At 40.5% G+C, this 20,496-nt stretch overlaps 1 protein-coding gene across 7 annotated transcripts in view; it reads left to right on the plus strand.

Moving 5' to 3' along the window:
* Nucleotides 1-16,014, plus strand: part of LITAF (lipopolysaccharide induced TNF factor) — a 90,812-nt gene extending 74,798 nt beyond the window's left edge. For 4 of the 7 annotated variants that reach the window (XM_032983614.2, XM_032983615.1, XM_042798598.1 and 1 more), the window contains 4 exons: nucleotides 8,866-9,027; nucleotides 13,556-13,738; nucleotides 14,137-14,293; nucleotides 14,606-16,014. In XM_032983614.2, the coding sequence (XP_032839505.1) occupies nucleotides 13,561-13,738; nucleotides 14,137-14,293; nucleotides 14,606-14,714 (444 nt within the window). In that variant the 5' untranslated portion in view covers nucleotides 8,866-9,027; nucleotides 13,556-13,560 and the 3' untranslated portion in view covers nucleotides 14,715-16,014. Of the gene's footprint in view, nucleotides 1-602; nucleotides 727-4,216; nucleotides 4,238-8,865; nucleotides 9,028-11,986; nucleotides 12,100-13,555; nucleotides 13,739-14,136; nucleotides 14,294-14,605 lie in introns of those variants that run through there. The other 3 variants (XM_042798600.1, XM_042798601.1, XM_032983616.2) reach the window with 3 other exon arrangements.
* Nucleotides 16,015-20,496: the final 4,482 nt, after the last annotated feature.

The raw sequence follows: 20,496 nt of genomic DNA on the forward strand, positions 1-20,496 counted from the left end.
GCGCGGGGCCGGAGCCGCCGCTGGAGCCGAGAGAAGCGAAACCCAACTGTTGCGGGCGGCGCTGGGCTCGGGCGGAGGGTGCCCCTTTCCCCGGGGAATGGGCTGGAGAGCGGCGCAGCAACGGTTTATTTCCAAACAGCCCTGCCTTACCCCGGGGAGGGGGTTTAGAGGCCTCACCAGGACCCGAGTTGAAGCCACTCGCAGGCTTATTCCGAGATTGTTGATTGTTTGTTAAAAGTAACCTACTAAACGTCTGTAACCCCTCCTGCTGGGCAGAACACACTGTGTTAGTCCCATTTCTGTTTTGCTAGTATAAAATTCAGCATGACTTGAATTACATTGGTTCTATTACTAAAATAATAATATATCAACATCTTTTTTGTGATGACTGAGAAATTTACACAACTTTAATATTTCTCAGCAGGTTGGGAAACTAGAATGTTATTGTCCGGAGTTCAGATAACCAAGGTGGTGGCCCAAGCAAGTGCTATGTTCTAGGTTACTGCTGTGCACTGAAAAAATCCTGAGTGCTCTGATGAACCTGTATATCCTGCCTGATTGTTTTAAAAAAAGATTAGCCTTAAACTGGTGTTTAATTCCAGGTGCTGCTGATCAGCAGCTGTCTGAAACTCTGCTGTGTAGGGAGCCCCTATAATTACCTGTGGCGTTGTAGAGCAATTTGGGATTTCTAGTGAAGAGAACTGAGTAGGAATTGATTAATTTAAGGTATGAAGTTTTGTCAAGTTTTAGCAAGAGATAAAGAATAAGAGAGAGGCAACAACATACTAGCTTGGCCAAGCTGTGTTAGGAAAGCTGTATTTGTAAGCAATTATCTTCTGTGGTTTTGGGGTTTTTTGTTTTGTGTTGTTTTTGTTTTTTTTTTTTTTTTGTGTGTGTGTGTTTTTTTAATACCGTGCAGAGAGGTAAGTTATTACTTTCTCTTCCTTTTGTCCCCAGGCTAATCTTCAAGTAGTGCTCAGGATTGTGAGGCACATGTTTGCACTGGCTGTATGAACTAATGGTTCAAATATCTCTTTAAAGCTGACATTTAAAGCAGAAGGGACATCAGCAAAATTAAGTTGAAAAGCTGAAGTTGTAGTTACATCCACAATACTCAGCATTTTGAAGAGATTGTTTTGTAGACTTGATGTCATCATGTTACTAGGAATTCTGTTTTCATAGATAACTTAGAGGCGCTGATACTTGGTTTTAGTTTTATACCATCCACTGTAGTACTTGGTAAATGGTATTTATGCTTCAGATTTTAAACTTTAATTTAAAAAAAAAAGAAGAGGAAGGCGCATGAGAGGTGGCTGCCATGCCAGGGATGCTGCCAAGTGTTGCAGAGACCTGAGGCTTGTTTGCATCTGTTGTCAGGAAGGGAAAGCGAAAAAGCAGAAAAAGCATAGCAGTCATTTTTAAATTGAACCAGCTGTCCAAAACTAGTTGGTGGTAAGAAATGAAAAATGCAACAATAAAAATAAGTATTGAATGTTAAATATCAAGTCTAGAAGTGTTCATACTGGAAGTTACGGTCATGACCATTTTGAAATCTATGAAAGCGTGTTGATTTCTTAGAACTGACTCTTCAGTAAAGCAGAGGTGAGGATGGTCTTTGGTCACCCAGTGTCTGCGCAGCAGAAGTAACTGTGTTGTGGTTTAACCCCAGACAGTAACTAAGCCCCAAACAGCTGCTTGCTCACTCCCCCCACAGTGGGGTGGGGAGAAGAGAATTGGAATGGTAAAAATGAGAAAACTCGTGGGTTAAGAACAGTTTAATAATTGAAATAATAATAATAATTAAAGTTGTAATGGAAAGGAGAGTAACAGAGAGAAACAAAACCCAAGACAGACAAGTGATGCACGTGAAAACAGTTGCTCACCACCAACCAACCGATGCCCCCCAGCCAGTCCCTGAGCAGTGGTCCCTGCTGGCAACCTTATTTTTATTGCTGAGCATGACGCTATATGGTCTGGAATATCCCTTTTGTCAGTTGGGGTCAGCTGTCCCAGCTGTGGCCCCTCCCAGTTCCTTGTGCATCCCCAGCCAAAACCAGCACACTGTGACTGGGGGCAGTTGATCAGTATTCATTTCTTTAGTTTAGTCACAAGGGAAAACTTCTATTTTTCTAAAGAAAAGAGGAGGCCAGTGGTTTTTAAATATATAGCTGTGGAATATTTGATACTACAAATATTGTCACAAAAACTTACTGAGTTTAGTCATCTTTGCTGTTTTGTTCCCTCTTCAGTCTGCCAAAGCTGCAGTGTGAGTACGAGAATGGTGTGAAGGAGCGATTGATGCCTGTCCTCAAGGAAGTGATGGGTTACCACCATTACTGCTCCTGTGTACACACTGCACCTGTAGCCACGTCTGTCCTTCTGTACCAGCTCTTGTGTTTGTCCTAGCTACGTGGCTACTGTAAAACCCACACTGGACTAAGTACACAGTTGCCTTTGCAGAAATGCAGAAAGGTTCATTAGAATAGTCTACTGGGAAGACCATGGGACTGCTGAAATGTATAAACATTAGTAGTGTTTACTGATGTATTACCATGCCTCTGGTGCAGCAGATCAGTCCTGTGTGACCTGAAAGAATGAGCAAACTTGTGACAAGTTCTTTATACAAATGTTTATAGGCTTCACTGAAATCCTGACAAAAGCTGTGTCATTTAAAGAAAGCAATCAGCAGTATTCCTGAGACTTTTCTGCACTCCAGGGAAGCAAAGAGGCTTGTGTCATTGTTGGGAAGCTTATGCGCTGGGTCTTATCTGTACTTTGTGTGGATGGAGTGACTCCAGCCCTAATCGGATATTTAAACCTGAAAATCTTTTTCTTTGCATGTTGTCTTTTCTACCTGTGAAGGTCTCTATAGGCATCTTTCAGGTGTTGAAAGGGCTTTATGACTTGAGACATGGTCAGAAAAAGTGTAAAATCTAGAGATGCTACCTGGGGCCTGTTTTAAAACTTTGAAGAGCAACCATGGAAACATGTACAGGAATTGAGCTGGTTGGAGAAGAGCAGTCATGGATTACAAATGAACTTCTTTACATTGCTTGCAAATAACATCTACTTTCTTTGAGGTTTGTAGTCTGGAGATATGTGTCCACAGAGCCTTATCCTTGTAGTTGAAGGTTTAAGGGAGAGATTTTTGGATGGTCAGGGAAAGGCTGAATAAATAGCATACCAGAGCAGGAAACCAACAGCAGTTTTAATTACTTATATTCTTTCTGGTATGCAGACAGGTGTGTGGGTGGTATATGTGATAAGGAAACTAAGTACTGGCTACTGACTGATTAGAGGAATTGGCCAGCATGGCTCCGGAGGCACTGAGGATGACTGGCTGCATAACTGAGCTCTGCACTGGCTGAGCTGGTGCGTGGCGGTAGTTGGTTATTCCTGGGGATGGTGTGGAAAGGAAAAGACAGCTGATCCTGGAGGGCAGCAGTGTTGACAGGGACAGATACAGACATGAGTGGTGAGGAAGCAACATGGACAGTGCAAGAGCAGCGGAGGTTTACCAGGCAAGAGGCAGTGGTTGAGAACTGTAGTTGAGAAGTTACAGTAGTAGAAATATATGAAATAAACTTTACGATATATAACTGCTTAAATGATGTAGACACGAGAGAAGATGGTTATGAGTTAAGGCTAAAACTTATTACAAAGTTTGGAACCATGATAGATTGGAGTTTCTAGAGCTTCTCACAAAAAAGCAAGAAAATAAAATTTGTCTTAAAATGGTCTGAAATTCCTGTGTTCTCAAATAGGTATATTTACATTATGTCTTGTGAAGTAAGGGGCAAAAACCTAGTCAGGTCCACTGATAACTACACTAGATGTACAACAGCACTTGGGGCAGAAGAAGTGTTTAATAGCCATACAGTTCCTATTGTTGCTGCTAGTTTCTGTACGTGGGATGAATTAGTGCTTCTCTGACCTGAACAAGTTGGCAGCAAGGGAGACAGTCCAGCAATTAAGGCAGTTTTTTGGAGAATTGCCCTCAGTGAAGAAGTGATTTAAGCAATTTATGTTGTTTACATCATGACTGGTATTTATTGCATGAGTTTTTTCATAACTTAGTATTTAGTCTTTAGTGTATAGATAAAAACAGAACTGGACTTTTGTAATCTCTAGTATAGTAACCTAACTACTGTTTTCTGGGTTATTAGAAAGTAATTTAGGTTGGACAACGGATCACCGGAGGTCATTTGGATCAGCCACCTGCTTATGATCTAATAAGGTGAAGTTGTTCAAGGCCCTTTGACTTTGTACTCTGTTACAGCTTTCTATTCCAAAGTGTGTTTCCTACTTATGTTCTTGTTATGGAATTATTTACAGCCACCTATGGTCCCAATGGGGAAATTCTGCATTATCTGGCTCATTTACTGTAGCTTTTGTTTTCTTCTAGTAAAAACTGTCCAGTTGTAGCTTCTGTTTCCTTCCAATTAATCTGGTCTTTGTCCTTGTGTATGTTGCCTGCAGAGTCTGTTGGTATCCCCAGTGAGTGTTTTCCTGGACTTAAAAGATTAGATACCACAGTTTTGTATAGCCAGCAACATTCTGCTGTGTGTAACAAACGTGCAACAATCTAAGAAAGTCAAACATGGGTTTTTAAAAATTTTCTTAGTGCCTTAGACTATTTTTCCTCATGTTTCTCTCCCTGCCCGATGTAGGCTGTGCTGTACGATGTGCTTTGAGGCTTGCTTAGGTAATGTTTCAGATTGAGGTGCATAGCTTCTTGGGATAAGATGGGACAATGGGGCTATGTGAAGGACATCCAGGAGAAGGTAGTTGGGCTGAGAATAGAGCAGCAGGAGTTTCTGAGAGAAGCTGCACACTCTCAGGATTGGATGGCAATGGCAGGGAGACAGTGGGTTGGCTCTTGCACTCCTGGCAGCCATATGCATCTTCCGGTTTGGTTCTCAGTGGTGTCTGTTCCCTTGCCTAGATGAAGCCCCTTACACACCATGCTATTTTGCAGCCTTCCTCTGGCCCCATCTCTCCTGCCACCTCATCTGCTGTGCTCCCAACAGTTGGTGCCCAGCACTGTGTCTTCATCCTGGGTAAAAGCTAGTATGTCCCTGCCTGAGATCTATTGTCTTGCACCCAAGTGTGAATGACTGAATTTGCATTTACATACATAAACAATTTACAATATACGTACATAAACATGTCTGGTTTCTTTTCATCCAACATATATACCATTCCATAAAAGTCCCTGAAAAAATGAAAACTAAGAAATCTAAGAAAAGAATCACTTCTTACATTCTTATAAAAAGTATGCATTCTTGATGGTATTGCCACTTTGTTCATCACTTGCATAGCCAGATACAGACTTATTTTATTTTATTGTCTTTGCCTTGTCTTTCATGATATCTTTGCTAGTGTATTATACCTCTCAGTAAAAATTCTCTAGAAAGCAATTTGATGTAATGAATTCAGATAAATTCACATTCAGCAATATTCCTTACAGTGGAAGATAAAAACAAACTATGTACTTTTCTAAGTCATCCTAAAAAATGTGTATAACGGAAATGTCTCTCTTCTTGCTGAGGGGACATATGTATTGATTCTGAGTTTTGGAATGATGATCTATGAAAGTAAAAACAGATGGTCTGAGATCTTCAGTCTGGTTTCATGATCTGCATACATTCCCTTGCATGAATGTTGTTGCAATCTCCCCTTGTAACACTACCATTTATGCTATTGTGTGGCCAGTGAGAGCGAGGAACTGATCCGGCTGAAAACTCACTCCATAGAGGTGGGTGGCCGAAGTGGCAAGTTGGATCTTTCTTTTCATAGGAATAGACTTAGACTGATTTAGGACATTTGCTATTGCATTGTTTTAAGGATATAAATTTAATTTGATAAAACCAGGAAAGTTGTAAATCCATACCAAGCAATAAAAATAATGTTAGTTGAAACTTTCATGTATCTAACTATGCCTATCTGTTATAAAAAATTTTTATGACAGACATACACCGATTTAAACTAAAGATACTGTATTTTCTTTATACTAAGCTTTGTTTCAGAAGGACTTCAAGCAAATACAGACATAATTACATAATTATTTAGTTTCAGGGGAGCCTATTTAAAAGCAAGCAGAGCATTTTTGGTCTGTACTTGAGTGGCTAAGGAAGATTTCAGGTAAGGAAGATTGTTCTGTAAAGTAGTAAGTGTATTTGCTCTTCCATTCTTAGAAGAGTGGTACTTGCTATTGCATTAGAAGCAGGTGCTAGGCTCAGATTTGGCTGGACAGGGGGAGAGGGATGATTCTACAGCTTCCTTCATCTTCTCCAGCCTCCCAGAAGCAACACTTCTGTGAATAAGTTTCTCCTCACATGGCATGTTAGTGTGGGGACTGCTCAGGACTCTTCTCTGCTCCTGGAAAGGTGCAGAGAGATTATCTACCCACAGTTATCCTTGAGATGCTGTTTGACGTTACCTGTGTGCTGCTGTGGAATCTGTTTCTACTAGACTCTTGTGTGGGTCAGGAAAACAGCTAGGATTAAAAAAAAATTGTTACCTAATGATTCATCTGTAATTGTTGGGTAAGGCTTGAATGACTTACCTTTCTGCTTTTGATTTGTTCCCCTCCCATTTTTTTTTTCCTGTTTATCCTTGGGCAAAAGGTATTTTTCTGCATTCTTAGAATATACATTTGCATCCCGTCTTCAGAAAAAGGCTGTGGTTTTAAACTACATAATGTTAACATACCAATCTGGACAATATAAAAAAATTTCACAAGAAGGGGAATGCATCCTGTGGTGAGAAAATGGTAATAAATACATGGTCAGTTTTGGGTGTGGGGAAGACAATTTGTAGTTACAGTGATTGTCAGTTGGTAAAGATGCATGAAAGACGTGTCATCCAGGCTTTGACCCTGACCGGTCTGCGTCATGAATGGGGTGTGAGGAGGGAAAGAGGAAAATGACTGCAGCCCTGTAGCTTTGTCCAACCATGACACAGATAATGGCGCTTTAACATCCTTATGGTAAATCTGCCCCTTGGGAGGAAGGGAATCTTGAATACATTTCCCTTCCTAGAATAGACAATGGCATAAGTTAATGTGTAAATATGTATTATCTGGCAGGTGTAGCAGGTGTAGGTTATTACAGGGCAACCTATTGTTTTGGATGCATTGAGTAAGACCTGCGTAACTTCTGGACTGTGATAAACACACCTTCTTTCTTATTTTTCCTGTAATGCCTGTATACATCTTGATGAAGAAGGTCAGAGTAAGAGTCTTCCTCATCTACACTAGGTTTTACAGTTAGATATTTCAATTAGCATTCTGAAGAAACTGTCCAACTTTTTACAAACCAGTGTTGTGGGAGGGTGTACTGAGGAACTCTGCAACTATTGTGTAGGTCATAGTCTATATTTTAATCAATTACATAAACTTTATTGGACAGTTGTCTTGTTTGATGAGATATAACTCTGCTGAATCCTTCTGCAATGTGGAGCTGCCTCCGATCATACTGCTAATTTCCAGTCAAAGTTTTATCTTGGATGATTTTAGTCAGATACAAACATTGAAGCCGATGGTAGAAGGCTGTAAGAATCTTGACTTTGTAACGAATGTTTGATTCATAAGTTCTTCAGTTAAGTTACCTTAGAAGTTCTGATTCACTTAATTCACTATTTCCAATATCAAGATAAAAGGAAAGTTTAGCCAGGTGTTGTGTTTTTATTTCCAGGTACAGCCTGCAAATTCTCTTGGTGTGTTAAAATTGGCAGTTCTGGGTAGGGAGCAACTGCAGACCCTGCTTCTGGTTTCAGATTGCTGCATAGAGTTAGATTTCAGGAGTTGAAATGGGAGCAGGCAAGGGGAGTGTTTGAATTAGCTGACATACAATTTTGCAAAATGCAAAACCCTGCAAAAACTTCTTCACACCACTGAGTTTTACTAAGTATTCAACAGTTTCAAAAGGCTGCCATTCCCCAAAATTCATGTGGCTTTAGTGAAGTTGTAAAATTGACGTAGAGCTGTGTTGCACTCTCCATTGGAGAGAAGGGTATCCATGCGTTGTTCTGTCAGTAGAATCTGTTACTTGTCTTCCTGGTCTCTCCAGCTAGCATAAATACTAATCTGGTTTAATTTGAATGGAGTGGTTTGTGAATGCTGCGGCTTTTACCAGCCTTTTCCCTCCCTTTATGCCAACTTTCTTCTATACGTGGAACAATAGACCTCTGCAGGAAGGAACGAACAAACTAGAAAGGTGCTTTGTCCCATGCCAATGTTGTTCCAATGTGTACTTATGAAGGAAATTGGGCCAAGAAGAGTGCTCACAGCTCTATGTACTTGTGATTCTTTTTCTTGAGCAAATGAGCAAAAAAGAAAAATCTGGATGAGGGAGATGATGCTTTTGCTGCTTTATTAATTCTTCTCTGGAGTTTAGTGACTCATCTGCCCAAATTTAGAGTGCAGCTGGGCCCAGTGAGTCAATGGCCACCTTACCATTGAGCACCTGGAATACAAGAGGTTTTTTATGAAGAGCAGAAGAATGACATGGATGGATAGCTGAAGCCATTAGTCTTTGTCTTACCCACATGCATTTCTAAAGACCCAAAGCAAAAAAGTAGTGAGAGTCTGGGAACTGAAGCTTCAATTGCTCGGTTCTTCTCTGTGCTTAATGGTGTTTGGATCTGAAACTTCCAGATGTAAATGGAAACTTCTTGTGTATCAGCGTAAAAGGCCTGCTCTTGCATTTTGTGTGCCAGTTTGTCTTTCAGTGTTTGCATATCCTGGTTTGAGATAGCTTTAATGTTGTCTAATGGTTTGCATATATGCTACTTACAGGTAACTAACTATTTGGTGTATTTGACTTCCCTGTTACCCATCTTATTCTTTGTCTTTTCTTGCAGTTGGGTACCTGTCACCGAACAGTCTTCCCTTTTTGAATTATTTGGGAGCAGCATTTGAGAGTCTGCTTTAAGAAGACAAAACTTGTGGGTTCAGTTTCTGCTTCTGCCATCAGCTTGCTTTTGTTCCTGTTTATCTTCCAAGCAGCAAATTGCTGCTGTTTGGTAAGTAGCTGGGTGCAATTTGTTAAGTTGTTAGAAATTAAAGTCTTCCCTATCCTGTATGGATGCTTAAGATTCTGTGTCACTTTTTAGATGATCTAAGGTTGGTTGGTAATATTAATGTTTTGTCTTCTTTGTAATCAGGCATTATGCATTAGTTGCTCTTCCCAGATGAATCTGTAAAACATAGTATGATGAAAGTTATAAGCTGCTCTGTACCTATTTGCAGGGAGTAAAGTGCAAATGGAAGCTATGGGAAGTCTATTAGTGCTTTAAGAGATTGCGTAGGGAAATACAACATGCACTCTACTTACTAACTCAGGCTGTAAGTCTTGCCTAAGCTAAAATAAAATGCTGAAAATCTTTTCTAGAATAGCCCTCTCGCCTTTGTTTTCATTAGTATCTAATCCTTGGGTTAATGCTTATTGCCATAACAATGTGCTGTAGTTACTTATCTGAAGCTTGAATAAGTTTGATACTCAGAAACTCTTTGTAATCATGGTTTGTTTGCTTTTTCTTTGGTTGGTTGGGGTTGTGGGGTTCTTTTGTGTTTTGGTTTGGTTTTTAAGTAGAAGCTGCTGGTTTTCAGGTAGTTCTAGACGCAGTCTTGCGACGAGCTCTAGGGACAGGGGCTTGATTTGCAAGCAGTTTGTTCAGAATTGGTCCTTTTCTTTAGAAAATGTAGCATCTCACTTCTGAAACAGTGTACATAAAAGTAGGTGTTTAAAAGGCGTTGGATTTATTTTCAAAAGCAAATGTTGAAATAACGGAAAAAACAGTTGGAAGAAATGTGAAGAGGTTCTCTAATCCACTCAATGCTGTATGACACAACTTTTGACATGTGTATCCATTCTTAAAACTTTCATGAGGGAAGGCTCCACAACTCTCGCTAATTTATCTAGTGCTTAAATAGCCTTATTAATAGACATAGGGAAAAGCATACTATTTTAAGGTTTTTCTGAAAGTTTACCCTCAGAGGACTGTTAGTTCCTCTTCATTGCTACCTGTATGTCTTCATTATTTTCTGTGGTCTCTTGAAGCTAAAAAACCTGTTTCTTTGGCTTTTTCTTAGGACTCCTCTTTTCTAGCCTTTATGATTGTTTGTGTTGCTTTTCTTTGGAATCCGTCCACCAATTTGTTTCTTAGATACTGTACTCGCATGGAAGCTTTCCCAGAGCAGCAGAACTTTTTCAGCTGTCATACAGATACTGGTTTTGCTTACACATCCCTGCATGGTGTTTGCCATTTTTATGACACTGTCAGCTTTTATTTAGCTTCTGGTCTGGTAGAACTGCTGGATCCTTATTTGCAGTCTAGCTGCTGAAATAATCAGTTCTTCTGAATGAGGAATGTGATATATTTATTGGGTGACAGATGGAAAGAGGTGCATCTTAATCAGTACAAAAATCCAGATTTCAGGAGAGCAAAAGAAAAGGGGGTTTCATTAGGCAGTTCTTTCATAGCTCACTAATAGCTGGATTGCATAGTCCACGATGCTTTGACCTCAGGGTGGCTGTTACACAAATGTCTTGAAATGGTGATGAGAAGATCCTTTTTGAGTATACGCAGTGGGAAAGTTCCAGATCTGTGCATGTCACCTCCTGATCAGACAAGAGAGAAGTGATTTAGATTTGTAAATCCCCAATGGAGTGGACGATGGTGAGGCAAATCTCAAAGTCCATACATAGACATTTATTCATTTCCCAAAATGTACTAATTGGATACACAATAATTGACTGAGTATGTAACGAATTATGGCAAGTGATACGGTGTGCCTTGCATTACCTAATGATAATAATGGAGAAGGGGAAAAAAGAAAATAAGAGAGGTAGAATTAAAGATCACTGGTCCGGATTCCTGCATTGGTCCCATTGATGACGGTTCAAGGATGCATCCATCTTCTTCAGTTCAGTTATCCTTGCCCCCTCTCAATTTACACACACTTTACTTGGGTCCCTCCCCTAGGTTGACCTACCTATCTACGTATCACATGTATGGGGAGGGGTAAGGTGCATTATGGGATGATGTAACTAGTATGGTTTTGTTAATCTTCCTTAGCATATGCAGAGGTCAACTTTAATATGTATTTTGCGGATAACGAAGGAAAGGTCATTTACCAGACAGACGGCCCTTGAAACTTTACAAGATGCACCAGAGCAGAACTGTCCTGTCTTCCCAGGGCTCCCTCCCCCCACTGAATCCTGTGCTGTTCAGGCAGCTTTATCAGCTCCTGACTCCACATTATCCACCCGTGACTATAGCTTAGTTACTTGAGAGTGTGTGAGTCATTCCTTAGCTCAGAGGGCCTCCTCACCCCTCATCTCTTGCCATTGTTCACGCTTCCCTCAGGCTGCTTCTCTCAGTCCTGGTTTCAGGGAGTTACAAGTTGCCCCTTACAGTGCACAAAATAGGCACACTATTTCCTGGGATCAATCTTGTTGATGCAATTGGTTGTTCAAATGGTGCTTTGAAGCATTACAATATACTGAGAACAGCAGACGCATTCTGGACTTCATCCGCACACGTAAACAGAATGGGGTAATCTGGGAGAAGGTGGTTGTAGTTGCATAGTTTAGCAACAGTTTATCTCTACTTTGGAATAATAAATTCTCTGATAAAGTAATCATTCTAGTTTAAAAGAATTATTCAGGCCACTGTGCGGGAAACTATGGTGCACTAGGTCATTACACAACAGTTCTAGGTTGGTTCTCCACTGACTCTTGTTCTTCCACTCTCTGCTGTGACTATGTATTGATTTCAGTGTGAAAGAAATTGTGATCTTCCATTTTGTCAGGAATTTAATTCCCCAAAGGCAATTTAACAATTTAAAGATTAATCAGGTTTTATGCTGAGATTTATTTTTCCCCTGTTTCGTCTTTTGGGCCAGAAAGCTAGCAAGGTCTTCATGGACAATGTTACTCTTTGATTGTTCACTCTTCTTTTTCCTTGTCCTTATGTGCAGTGACTCTGCGTATTGGTCGGCCAAGTTACAGTCTACTTCCTGGATTGTAAAAATCCCCAACGTAGCCTGTGAGGAAAGGATTGTTCACTGGTTGGTCTTGAGAGTTTAACCAGGTCTGAACTCTGATCTTTAATGTTCAACTTTGAATCATCTTGTGTCTGCTCTTAGTGACTTTCCTCTTTGGTTTATTTTGGGGAGGAGGTATCATTTTTGTATAAGGTAGAAAAGGAAAGTTGGGCTGTGAACCTTGTAAATAGTTTTCTGAATTATGTGACTACCAAGTTAGCTAAGTTGTCTGTGTTTAGGTCCTGTTATTATTATGCAGTGCTGTCCTAAGATGTGATAAGAACAGTGGGGAGAATGGTTTTGCTTAGAATGTCTGGTGTCTTGCACTGCAAGACACTGCATATGACCAGCAAGCTGCTATTTTCAGTGCAACAAGCTTTGAAAATAATGCTCTATTGTTACGGATATTTTTATTTCCTAACATACTTTTTTCTTCTTTCCCCCCCCCTCATCAGTGCAATTTCTCTTATTTCTTTTATTCATACTAGAGCTATGGTTAATTATAGCTTCTGTATTACTATAAGAATATAGAATTGATATGCCAAATACAGGTTGCCCTTCCTAGATAGTACTGAGTGAAAAGATTTGATGTATACAGAGGGATTGAATGTGCAACAACAGAGAATGGAGTGTGGTTCTCAGAGAGCTGTCTGATGGTCCTTAGGAGGAAGAGAAAAAGGGAGACACTTCATCAGCATTGATGTCCACAAGAGATTGTTCAACAAATTGGTGGGCAGAGCATAGGAAGTGGGTAGGCAGGGAGAAAGAGAGGAAGTCTGCATTGAAATCACAGTAGTTTCTTTCCGCTTTGGGAAAAGATGATGGTTAGCATTCTTACAATCTGTAATGACATAACAATTGGTGGAGGCAAGTTGCATTAACAGACTCATTGAAACTTTGGTTAGCAGCAAAAATGGCAACCTTAGACATATTTGAGAGTTGTAAAAGCATTGAGTTGGATATACTTAATTGTTTGGGGTTTCTTTTTCCTTCAGTATAAATTTTCTTTTAATTTCCAATCACATTAGAGATAAATAGCCTTTTTAAAAGTATTCGAGCTTTGCCACAAATTAGGTTCATGTTAGTTAGCAGCTACCATGTGGCTTATCATACTGTTTGATTTTTTTTCAGGAGGAGGAGAGGGATCTGACATACTGTTCTTGGAGAATTGGGAGAAACTGTCACATAGCTTAGTGTACTAATAAAGGTGCCCCATGTCCCTGTGTTAGCATTTTTAATTTATAAAGCAAGTATTCGTGGTGTGAAAAAGTATAAAAACTACCCTGTGAAAAGGAAGAGGGAAGGAAGCAACAACAGCCATGAAATTTAGAATAGTATTTCATACTATCAGAAACAAATAACAGTCAATAAATTTTATGCTGGTAAAGGTGCATTTTAATCTAGTTATCTTCTTGCTTTCTGTCTGGATAGATCCTAATTGGTTGTCACTTTCCCTCAATAAGTAATGTATTTTGTTACAATTTTCTCTCTACTATGTTTTAGATACAATGTCTGCTCCAAGTGGTGTCCCTGTACCATCTGCCCCACCTTCTTATGAAGAAACAACAGGAATCAACGTGAACTATCCTCACCCCTATCCTGTCCCAGAACCTGGCCAGAAACTGGATGGGAAGGGAATGAACCCTCCACCGTACATGGGGCAGCCTGCACCAGCAAATAACCCCAGTAAGCCTCAAAAACTCTACTGTACCTCATGTTAAGGTGGTGTCAAGTGACTGTGTAATAGGTGCTGTGCAGAAGATGAAAGATTGTGGTTTGCAGGTGTTCCTCACCTTCCAAAAAATATTTTTGAAGGGAATAGGGTGAATCAGTTCTTGTGAATCCTTCAGTGTGCACTAATATTAATAACGTCATTTGGCTTTCTGCAGTGTTTAATGCAGCCTTATTCTTAAGACAATGTGTTTCTGCATTAGGAAATGTCATGGTGATTTGTCATTGTGTATTTCATTGCTCTGAGCCTCAAATATTTCAGAGTAAAAGCTGGTTCTAGCTCAGAGGAAGATGATTAACTATCCTTTTTTTCTTATTTACCCATGAGTAACACAACATATTTCTCTGCTCAGTTACAGTTCAGACAGTGTACGTGCAACAACCAGTAGTGTTTTATGACCGCCCAATTCAGATGTGCTGCCCTTCCTGTAACCAGATGATAGTGACACGTCTCTCGTATGACTCAGGAGCTTTGACTTGGCTCTCCTGTGGTGGCCTTTGCCTGCTGGGGTAGGTTGGGTCCAATTTGCACTTTATTTTTCTCTTCTTACATGACCTTTTATAGCTTTAAGGCTCTCAGGTTTGTTGCTTTTTCATTCTGTGTGGGACCTGATCCTTTATGGTTTGAGTAGCCTACACCTGCATTTAAGTCCTATAGGATCTTAAAGCAGCTCTGGAACACTAGAGTGATGGAATCCATAGTCATGTGTGTTCTTCCCAAAGCTTCATGGCACCATGATGGCTTTTGCTGGAAATATATTTTACTTTCTTGTGTATGTAACAAGTGGTAAAACAGACTTTGTTTGTTTTTTCCCTTTGCAGGTGTATAGCTGGCTGCTGTTTAATTCCCTTCTGCATTGATGCCCTAAAGGATGTGGATCACATCTGCCCAAACTGCAGTACTCTTATTGGTTCTTACAAACGTTTATAGGCAGTGTTTACACATTGATGAAGTTGGTTAGCACCTCTACAAGCCCTCTCTGAAGCTTCATGGAGACTTCTGGTTGTTTCTGTGCATCCTGTCACTGGAAAACAATAAAAAGTAATGTTTATTGCTAGATTGTTTGAATAGGACTTTGCTTGAGAGGATTCTGACTTAGGTCTGTAAAAAGTATAGGTAATCTTTATGGGCCACTCAGTCCAGCACCAGTTGATAGCAACTAAATGTTTTCCCTTTCTGCTTTATGCAAAACAGGTTGGTGATGTTCTTCAGTTAATCTTGTTTTGATCATGTTGCACTCTGGTGTGCTTGCTTACAGGCTCATTGCAGACCAAGAGGAGAACGTCTGTGGAGACTATAATCTCATTGCTTGGTGTTGATGCTTTTGCAGCAGCACTGTTCACAAACTGGCAGGAGTTGCTTGCCTCCAAGACAGGTGTTCCTCTTTGACAAAGAAGTGATTTGTTGGCATCTTTTCATGAGCACTAGAATTCACTTTAAAACTTTCTTAGCTGAAAGAGAACCAAACCTAAAGGCTTCTTCTTTCTTGGAGGCTGCTTTACCAAATGGACAACTCAGGTTATTGTGCATCAGTGGTGATTCAATATAGTACCTGAATTTCCTTGCCAGTTTCAAGTGTAGTCATATCTCTACTCTGCAGTAAAGATATTTGTACAGGAATTTTTAATAGATACTTGTTCGGTGTTTTTTGTTTGGTTGGTTTTTTTTTACTGCTGATTTATAAGTCTGTGTTCTCTTCTCTCCACCCCAGTGGAAATGCCCATAGAACCTCGGTTATAGCATTGGAAAACTTTCTTGTACATTTACATAAATCAACTGATAGATCATAAACAAACCTCAGCCTTATTTTAAGGCTTGATTTCCACCTGCAAAACACAGATACAGGACTTGGGCTTTTAATTGTTGATCTGTTTGTTAATTACTGTTTCTTAAGAAGGTTACGTGTTTGTTAAGAAGTTTCTCTGATTATTTAGACTTGGACCCTGATTTTTCTAAATAAAAGAGAAGTTCTGTTTTCAGAAACTTAAGCTGGATATGCTTATTGAAGATGATGATCACAAAAAATTAGAGAATGAGGCTCTGAAGGTTGAAGTATTTTACTATGTCACAAGCAGCAGACTTGGTCCAAATAACATCTTGTTGCATTTGAATGATACCTGTCTAGAAAAGGCAGACAAGTGTTTAAACAAGGCTATGATGCTAATGCTGTATTAATCTCTGTAAAAATAAAAATCTAAAATAAATACAAATAAAAAAATACTACATCTACTGTTCTTGCCAAATGTGCCTTCTGTGAATATTTGGTATAAGTCAACTTTTCAAAAGTCTTTCAACATTTTTTGTTTGAAATCCAGGAGTTTCTTGGATCACAAATACAACTTGTAGGCCTTGAGTTCATTAGTTTTTGTAAACTGCTGCTGCTTGTCAGTCAGTCTGCAATTGGTTTAAGAGCTTCCTGGTGCATTTGGAAGAGGTTTCTGATCATATGTCTCCCTGTACCATAGGAATTTACAGGAGTAGCTGCTAACTGGCAAGAAAGTGTTGGAGATAAGAAGCTGGTAGTTTTGTAGCTTTTCACTTTGATGATGTGATACTAGCTTGTGTTGTTTTGTCCGCTGCTGCACCACCGTAATGCATTCCATGTTCTTTAAGGGCCTGGGTGATGATCCATTGAATTTTCTGTTCTAATGATGCAGGCACTGATTCTAACTTATGCAAGTTACATGCATTTCATTAACACTGGATTTCACAGAAAACGTACTACTTATCAGTTTATCATCAGAGCAAGCCAGGAAGAAGCAGTGAAGCATGCAGGGTTTCCAAACTTGATGTTTGCTTGCATGGTGGGGAGGATTTTTAGTTCTTTTCATTAGTACCCATGTCAGTCTGGCCTGGATAATCCTGCCACATATTCATTTGGTGAGTACATCTTCAAATTGTTATTACCTTACCTCCCCTTTTCTCTGCAAAATGATGGTTGGAAAATCTGAGGTGGTGACACCAGAATGCAGAGGAATATTGACCAAAAAACTAAGGTATGCAGGGGTTTTCTTCATTTTGTTTTATGGGCACAGCCCATTACATCTCCTTAAATTCATTGTATGAATTGAGAATGGGACACAGCTTGGCAGCTATTCCATCTAATTAAGCATTCTGCAAAACTTGCTGCTGCCCCTTCTATACTTAAATTTCCTTAAATACAAAGCCTGTGTTTGTTCTCTTGTGTATGGAACTATCTACAGAATGTGCCAAAGTAACTTGCTTTGTTAAACTTGTTTTAGACAGACAAATGCAGGATATAACTTGCTTTGTGTGAAAGTGTTTTGTGTTTGATTACATTGAAGTTACTGTTTTTAAAACTGACTATATTTAAAATAAAAACTTTGTCTTTTGTATTTAGTGCTTGTAATTGGAAAATCATAACATTTGGAATGTTTCCAAACACATGAATGGCTGAAACATTAAGTCAAATGTAATTACAGGGTGAAATTTTTCAGAGTCTCACTTTGGGCCAAGTCTCTGGTAAATGGCATTCTCTGGCCTGCAGAACAACTGTTTACACACAGAGCCACATTTGAAAATGTGTTTTATTCCTGCAACTCCAGCCCTTTAAGTATTTTTAAAGTTAAAACTGCTTCAGGTTAAACTTTCACTTGCAGTACAACTAAACAAACACAGATAGATGTGGCTACACTTTTACATATCAGTGACCCGTAGGGAGAAAATAGATATCGAATATCATTATGTTCAGTCAGAAAGAATCCCTATTAATCACGTGACAATACCCTGCTATTTTTTAATGTCTGAAGCTTTTATTTTTCTTCTGAGGTGCAGAATATACAGAAAGGCAAGATTAATACCTCAATTTTGTTCTAATGCATTGATATTTATTATTTTTATTAAGCAACTTTTTGCTTAATTTGGTAATGAGTTGTGAACTTTTTTCCTGTTGATAGATACAGAAGCGGCATGCTGTCTTTATGTGCTCATGATTTATGTGCTCATTTCCACAAATAAGTAAGGAAGGGGCGTAGGCCATCTGAAATCCTTCAGCCTCGCATAACAAATTTGGGTGAAGTCTTGCCTTACCCCCGCCTTCATTAGCTTTCCAGGATGACATTGCTTTCTGTTACACTTTGAGAGTGTTATTTCCATCAGGCTTCTATTTTTAATTGACGAAACTTGCACAATGTTCAAACTGAATTAATTCTGCTGAGGCTTGAGCCAGAGGGAAATAAAATTTGTTTTGGCATGCAAAGAGGATCTAAAATAAAAGGTGTCAAACCAAGTAAAAAGCAGCTGATAACATTACAAGAGGGGGTTGTTAAAAGCAAAGTGGTTTCAAAAAGCTGCTATCTATTGCAGTGTTTGTGAAAAACACTTCTGGCAGTCTAACCACAAGATATTTTTTGAAGAAATGAGTTGATTTGTATACTCAAACCCAGCTAATTATTCTTCATAACTGAGCAACAAAAGGTGAGTAATGGAGTATACATTGTCATCCCAGGAATAAAAACTAAGAAGTGCAAGTACTGTGACAGAGGTGTGAAGTGTTTATAGTTCGAGTGAATTTACTTTATAGCAAATTAACCATTATGTTCCTGTTTTCTTTGGAAGTTCCAGCAACATGATACAAATTTATTACCTTAGGATGGCTTCTAATGTATTTTTGTGAGGCAAATACCCTCGTATATGATGTGCTGGACATGAACCCAGTATAGAAATAAATTTTTCCAATGCGCGCCTTACTGCTTTTTCAAATCAGGACACCAAAAGGTGCATGGTGAAACCTGCTGATACCAAAGTGCTTCTTATAACCACTTATAATTCATTTTTGTTATATTTTTTAAAGAATCTGAAAATCTAGTGTCCGTTTGAGCAGGTGCCTCTGTGGTTTTGAGATGCTAAATGTAGTTGCGCTTAAGTTCAGAATAAACCAAGAGTGAGGGGGAGGCTTTCTCAAACTCCCTTTGTGGTTGTCTATTTTGCTTCATGCACCATTTTGGTCTCTGTAAACTGAGCTCCTGAGGACTATTGGACTGAGGAGGTGTGTGGCTGGCCCTGCTCTCGACCCTGAAGCTCTGGAGCGTTCGAATGTGACAAGGGGGCTCTCACAAGACCGTGGCGAGAGGGGGAAAAAAACACAAACCCAAAGTACTTTCCATCTCTTGCTGCAGGCGGGCTCTGGAGCACTTTCTCTGGGCACGCTGCCCCGAGGCTGCCCCTCTGTCTTGGCAGCTTACCTCGGGCTCACGCTTCACAGGATGCTCTAGTTCTTCACAAAATAGCGCTGAAGAATTTTTCACCCCGGAATAATAGAAGTGCATACGTATTTAACGCTGATGAACCTCGCCAGCCCCTGGCCGAGCCCACCCGCCCCCTTGCCGCGCGGCCGGAATTGACCCTTTTGGCTCCTTTTCGGCGCTTCCCGGCTGCGCGGTGGCGGCCGCTTCTGCTCGCGGGCGGCGCCAGGGGGCGCTCCCGCGCGGGGTGGCTGGGGCGCCTCGCGCTGGCTCGGGCTAGAGCCGCCTCCGCTCGGTTTTCCCTGTTCTTCCTCCTCCGCCTCCTCCTCGGCACGGCCGTGGGGCGGTTTCTCGGCTTCCCCTCTGCGCCCCGGGGGCAGCGGTCGGCGTTGGGTGAGGGGCGCGTTTCGGTGCGAGGTCGCGCGGTGTGCAGCGAGCGCCGCCGCGCGCTGCCACAGCCCTGGGGAAGGCGGTTGGCCCTTTCGTTGCTTAATTTCCTCTTAGTTAGCGGCCAGAAAAATGTACGTGTCTCAAAGCACTGGTCGGTTTTGTGGCTTTTTTTTTTTTTTTTTCTTTCTTTTTTTTTTTTTTTTTTTTTTTTTTCCCTAGGGAGGTAACGTGTGTGGAACCCTTTCCCCGGACCTCTGCCCGGAGAAGCGTCCCGGCCTGTGAGGGGCTGCGGGGCCGCATGCCCGCTCCGGCGGCAGCCCCTCTGTACCCCTCGTTAGAAGGTCCGGGCCTGGCAACAGCTGCTGGCAGAGCCAGGGTGTAAGGCCAGGCGGGTGGGAGCGGGCGCCGCGGGAGCTGCAGAGGCCCCAGCCGCCATCGCGGGTGTTGATGCCTAGAGGTGTAGGTCTGGAGCCGTGGCCAAGGGTGCTTTCATCCTGCTTTGGGGGTTAAACGTGAGTTTTACAGTAATATTAATTTAAGCGAACATGTGAGGTCTTTACAGAGCAGACTTTACCAGATTCTTAAAGCTCAGATTTTCTTGGCAATACTAGTGTAGAGTTTTCAGGTGTCCACAGATATCCTTAGTCTGTTATATGTTACATAGTATTTTTGATTGAATTCATTTTGCAAACTTGTGTACAATATCCATTAAAATGGATGAATACTTTTCTCAGACTAACTACCAGTGTTGGTCTTGGCTTCACCTGTGTGTCGTTAAACACGTGTTTGCAGCACATGTGCCTGATTTTCTTCAGTATTTTATCTAGGACAGCACCATGGTGGAAATTCCTCTTTGGGAGGTTCTTTGTCTGCCTGTTTTGGGGTGGTGTTTTGATTTTTTACAAAAATCTCGTTTTGGAGGAGGTAGGAAAAAAATGCTTAAAAGATATTAAAGATGTTGAACTTATCAACCCACTCAAATGAGTGGAGTTAGGCAGGTACACAGGACACTAATGTTATGTTGTGTTTTATCATAAAGATTTGGCTTCAACATGCATTTAAGAGTCTACTGCAAATCAGGCATTTAATTCCTAATTTAGAAGTTTCAGTACAAAGGG

This window comes from Tyto alba, unplaced genomic scaffold (assembly GCF_018691265.1).
Source record: "Tyto alba isolate M040663 unplaced genomic scaffold, T.alba_DEE_v4.0 Super-Scaffold_28, whole genome shotgun sequence".
In the NCBI taxonomy this organism is placed as follows: Eukaryota; Metazoa; Chordata; class Aves; order Strigiformes; family Tytonidae; genus Tyto; species Tyto alba.